At 46.2% G+C, this 5233-nt stretch overlaps 1 protein-coding gene across 1 annotated transcript; it reads right to left on the bottom strand.

Moving 5' to 3' along the window:
• Positions 1-291: 291 nt before the first annotated feature.
• Positions 292-3457, bottom strand: nfil3-6 (nuclear factor, interleukin 3 regulated, member 6). The gene is made up of 2 exons (XM_086288351.1): positions 3181-3457; positions 292-2431 (listed from the first exon to the last, which is right to left on the bottom strand). Exon 2 carries the CDS (start codon positions 2313-2315, stop codon positions 1092-1094), a length of 1224 nt encoding a protein of 407 aa, XP_086144477.1. The 5' UTR covers positions 2316-2431; positions 3181-3457; the 3' UTR covers positions 292-1091.
• Between the last annotated feature and the right edge of the window lie 1776 nt (positions 3458-5233).

The raw sequence follows: 5233 nt of genomic DNA, 5'->3' as shown, positions 1-5233 counted from the left end.
CTCTTGTGTTTTCCAAGGTCTGTAACAGAACTGTTGAGTAACAGCGGGCTCGCCCACTGTCTCTGTCTGCCTGGCTGTCAGCCCATCTTGCCGCCTGCAGGGACTGTGGGAGAGAAACTCCTCTTCTCTTCAGTCGACCCTTCTCTCATTCCCGTTCGCATTCTTCCTTTTTTTCTGCAATTCACTGTCTGGGAAAGAATTTCCAGCCCCAAAAGAGGCTGTGTTAAGTTTTTTAAGTTTGATAACCATTTATAATACCAATGAGCAATGATTGACTCGCCACCGTGATGCTGGATCCATCAAACGTTTCTTTTATTTTTGAATATGAAAACGCACAGAGAGACATTACTATTTTATCATTACCTCGGCACAGAAAACAGGGAGGTAACACAAATATGTTGAAACCCAGGCATGGAGAAAGATCAGTAGTAGGTGTGAAACACTAAAACAGAGCAGAAGTTACAGTGTGGTTCCCAAAAGACACACAACAACACCAGAGTAACAAGTAACACCCCGCCCTGCCCGAGACCCGGGGAGGTTTTGATGGCTATTAACCTCACCTCTGTGTGTGTTTACTGTCTGTCTCTGCCTGTGTTTGCGGGTTTTTTGCAGACCCATCTCAGCGGCGGGAAACTGTTTGTGCAGTAAGTCATACCGCTCTAATTACCGGACTGCAACTTCCCGCATCTCAGTGTGGCAACGACCTGCTGGCTGACTTCCAGCCGCATTTTAATCTGGCATCGCCGAGCGGTGTGAGGTTTGTGCTGTGATGATGTGATGTAAACAGCTTTGTGCTGCATGTTTTTAGTTGTCACAGTGTATGTAATAAAGAAGCTATTATCCACTTAACACCAATACAGTTAAGACTCCCTGTCTGGGGGAACATAGATTGCTCAGACTGAGTGTTTGTTATAGACAGCAGGTTTATGAGATGAGCTTTAAAGACATTTATTATAATACAATACAATACTTGAGATAAAAACAACACATGATGAGCTAGACTTAAAAGTCCTTTTTGGCTTTCTTAAAGTAAACTTTGCCCTTAAAAGTCTAGACGCCGGCAAATGCTGACTGGCTCACAGCATCTGTCCTCAGTTGGTTTTGGCCATGAGCTGCTCTGTGAAAAGCTTTTTCAGCTGAGCCACCTCCTCGCTGAGAGAGTTTAGCTGACACTTCAGGTAAGTGTTCTCGTGCTGGTACTGGACCTCAGGTTGCACTTGAGCAGGAGGGGGCTGGAGGCTGTAGTTGGATGTCGGAGCACTGTATTGAGGGGAGTGTCGCCCCCTCCTGCTTTCCTCCCCCTCGATGTGCTGGATCCAGGAGCTGGCACATGCTGGGCCTGCTCCTGCCTCGCTGCCTCCGCTCAGTCCTTTCTCTCTTGGAGCTTCCCGGCCTGCAGTAGATAGCGTGGGGCTGCGTCTGGCGACGCCACCGTCTCCCTGGGCATCGGTTCCGTCGTTGCTTCCGGGGATCTTGAAACGCAATTTGTGAGGAAGGTTTTTCATCGCCTCTGCGTGATCCATCTTCCCCCCAGTTAGTCCTGCAGCGTGGTGGGGATCTGTAGGCGAATGGTGGAGGTCATACCCCAGCTCCTCACCCCGGTGTGGGGATAATTTCCCATGGTCGCTAAGGCGGTCTTCAAAGAAAATCGGACTGCCCACACTGGACCCACCTGGCGTAGAGAAGCCCGAGTCTTCTGACATGTTCCCAGCATCCCTGGAGCCCCTGCTGCTCATCTGGCCTGCTTGGTTGTTGGGATGTGGTGCTGAGGAGCCTTGGAGGCCTCCGTCCCCCCTTTGGAGGTAATATTGAGGAGTCAAGGGTTGAGGGGTGTGCTGGGGAGCTGTAGTGAGGGGCAGTATTGGGGCGTTGGAGGGGTCTTTAACCAGGCCAAAGCGGAACTTGAGTGCCAACAGCTCTGCTCGGAGTCGTGCGTTTTCCTCCAGCAGAGCCAGCACACGGCTCTCCAGGACCATGTCGTTCACGCGCCGCTTCTCTCGTGAGCGCTTAGCCGCCTCGTTGTTCTTCCTCCTCTTGTCCCAGTAGCTGTCGTCCTTCTTCTCGTGAGGTATGAACTCGCGCTTGCGGCGGGCACTGGAGGAAGGGCTCTCTTTGCGTTTGACGGCTGAGGTGCGGCCCAGCAACGAGCGCGCCAGCAGGCTGCTGGAAGTCAGGATGGACACAGCTTCATCTGTGAAAGACAAAGCTCCTCCCGCTCCCCCTCCAGCAGAAGCCACTGCTGTGGGTGATTCCACGGCACGGAGCACTCTGACGTCTTCTTGGCCCCCCATCTCCTGGGAGTCCTCCTCAAACATCTGGGTAGTTGGATGATTAAATCCCGGCTGGCGATGAACGTCAAGTGCCACTGTGTGGTGCTGAGGGCTCACTGAACTCTGTTGGACGTCTGACGGGAATGTAGCAACAGCGCCTCCTGGTGATCAATTTGAGAGAGAGGACAAGGGAAGAGGGATTTAGTGGTTACGCAAGAGCTATTACAACACAATATTATGTAACTCCATTACGACTCTCCAATAAAACTGGAGCAACTTCCATATAACCTTGCAAGCCCTCACGCACTCAGTGTGAGACAGGAGAGTGCTGGAAACTCCAAACTGTCAGTCACACCACACATTTTTTGGCAGTACTCCGAGTATAAGGCAGTAAATAAGAAGTACATGTAAAAATACATCTAGATAACAAGGTGACCCGATCACAGTCTAACCTACATTTACATTTAGTACTTCAAGTTTGTCCTTCTTCTGCAAATTCTATCGGAACCCCTAATCAACGGATTCACGACCGGTTTCCGGTGTGTCCGTCTCCACTCGCTCCATCAGCGCTGACCCACATGTCTGACACCGACATGCTGATCCCTGACCGGCTGCTTTTCTTTTTTTTTAAATCATCTGCCATGACCCTACTCATCTTCTTCATTTTTCTTCATCATGAGCGCAGTTTGAGGCAGCCGTAGGTGCTTTTGAAAAAGTCAAAAGTGCGACGATTTTTATGAAATACATAAAACATAAAGTGAACATTAGCGAGGGAGTAAAAATCACAGTCCCGCAGAAAAGGACACCCAGGTGTTTAAACACAAAAATACATTTTTAATTTATTGGTGTTATAGTAGGCTGATCAGATCACTGTAAGGAAACTCTGTTTACAAAATGATAATAATTGTACCTCAGTGGAATGAGGAGTTTCCTCCGCGGGTGCGCATGGCCGCTCTCGGCGTTTCCAAACGTGTTTTTGGTCCTGTTCAGGAAGAACGCGCTTTTCCTTCCTCTGTGGTGTCCACAAACCGCGGTTTCACTCGCCTCTGTTATCCAATATTATCATCGGTGTAGCGCACCTCCACTCTGCTCCACTTGGAATGCCGCAGCTCCTATTTGTAACGTCGAGTTCAGCTCAGGACGGTCCCTATCCTCACTTGAACCAGATGGGCCCCTGTTTGTGTGTGTGTTCCTGAGTGAGACCGCCCCCCTCCCCCGTCACCCCTCCCACCATCCAAAGGAGCGCTCTCATCGACCGTTCGCATAACACGGCGGTTCAGACACCATCATCATCACCACCACCATCATCTGACCTCCCTCGCCCCGCCTTCTCTGAGAGGATAATCTTCCCATAACAATTAGGTAATATTGCGCCTTTCTCTCTCTCTCGCTCTGCCTTTCTCTGGAGCATAATGAGACACCGGCTGTGAGTCAGTCTTACAAGAAAAGCATATAACCCCTTATATCAATCACAGGCTATGGAGCATTTTTTTTTTTAGAAGTGTGAAGTGTGATTACAGTTTTTATATAACACCCTGCTGGAGCACTCTTGAACCCCGGGTCCTCTTTAGTAGCTCTAATACAGCATGTAACGTTCTTGATCAGCTTCGAGAGTTTTACTAATTGTCAGGAGAACTGCAGATTCTCCCGTGCTCCAGCTTAGCACATAGCACAATATAGAAATATCTTTCCTTATGTAACTATACTTTAATACACTTGATTGTAATGGCTCCACTGTCATGGAGGTTTCTTCCTGGTAAAATGGACTTTTTCCTTCCCACTGTCACCAAGTGCTTGCCTGTGTGAGGGTGTCATGTGATTGTTGGGGTTTTCTATATATTATTGTAGGGTCTTCACCTTACAATATAAAGTGCCTTGAGGCGACTTTTGTTGTGATTTGACGCTTTATAAATAAAGCTGAATTGAATAGAGCAACAACTAAATAATCTGCAATACTAGATAATGGCAAAAGCATAACGTATAATAATAAAAACCGAACAGGTTTTGCAATAATGGGGAAGTAAAAAGAACCTGGTATTATGTTCTTAAATAACTCTAAGCTGTCCTAACCCTTCCTGGTGTTTCACTGTGTTTCAGCATCAGTAACTGCAAATTATTTTGGCAAGGCTACACCCTACAAGCTTAATATCAGGACGTGTCATGCAGGAGGAGTGCAGTGTTGAAGTTCAATTACATGACCTGCAGCCTTTTAGTTTATCTTTGTATGTTTCTAATGCAGTTTTTAATGCAGTTGGCACAAAGTCAATGGCAGTTATCACAGTGTAGGGATACTGTATGCAGAGAACATGGAGGTGAACTGTGCACACCTTCTACATAGGTAAAGTAAGCAGGAGTTTAACAGCATAATTTTGCATTGCATGTGACTTCTTTTTGCATCGCAGTTGTTTGCAACATTTATATGAACCCTTGAGTTTTGCGAACATTTTTGTTATTTCCTCTTTTTTTTCTTTGCAAACCCACTGCTGAATGTTTGATAGTCATTATTACAAAATCATCCATTTTCCTTTTAAACAAAAAGCAGAAGTTATCCATAACTTTTTTTTTGTCTTTGCAACAAATAAGCAAATGCTTCAAGTTTCGAATGTTGTACGAGGGACCCGTGAACAAATTCACACAACGTCTTTTTGTCTTTGTTCCCCATTATGTGTCAAAGGCATGTGTACAGGTTTAGCAGGTTCCTCTAGTAATGTATGTCACAAGCAGATTTCAGTATAGTTAGAGCAACATTGCACAATACTACCAGGAACTTTAGTTAGAATGTAGTCCGAGTTTCTTTCTAAGAAACTACAGGATCCGTAAATAATGTTTTCAAAATAGTTTATAGAATAAAAAATTTGGTGTGTACGGCCAAAATGTCATCGTCTGGTATACAAAATGATATTTAGTGCGTCATTTTGAAATAAAGAACATTTTTAGAACTGGGAAGTTTAAATGTTGTCTGT

Source organism: Aulonocara sp. 'chitande type north' Nkhata Bay, linkage group LG4, assembly GCF_057382095.1.
Source record: "Aulonocara sp. 'chitande type north' Nkhata Bay isolate Kocher_YH1m ecotype deep benthic linkage group LG4, A_spYH_male_GT1.1, whole genome shotgun sequence".
NCBI lineage: Eukaryota > Metazoa > Chordata > Actinopteri > Cichliformes > Cichlidae > Aulonocara > Aulonocara sp. 'chitande type north' Nkhata Bay.
Note: the sequence above shows the minus strand (reverse complement) of the source record. Positions and strands in the feature narration are given on the sequence as shown.

Coding starts and splice junctions, on each gene's coding strand:
- nfil3-6 (XM_086288351.1), bottom strand. CDS start 2,315: ATGTTTGAGGAGGACTCCCAGGAGATGGGGGGCCAAGAAGACGTCAGA.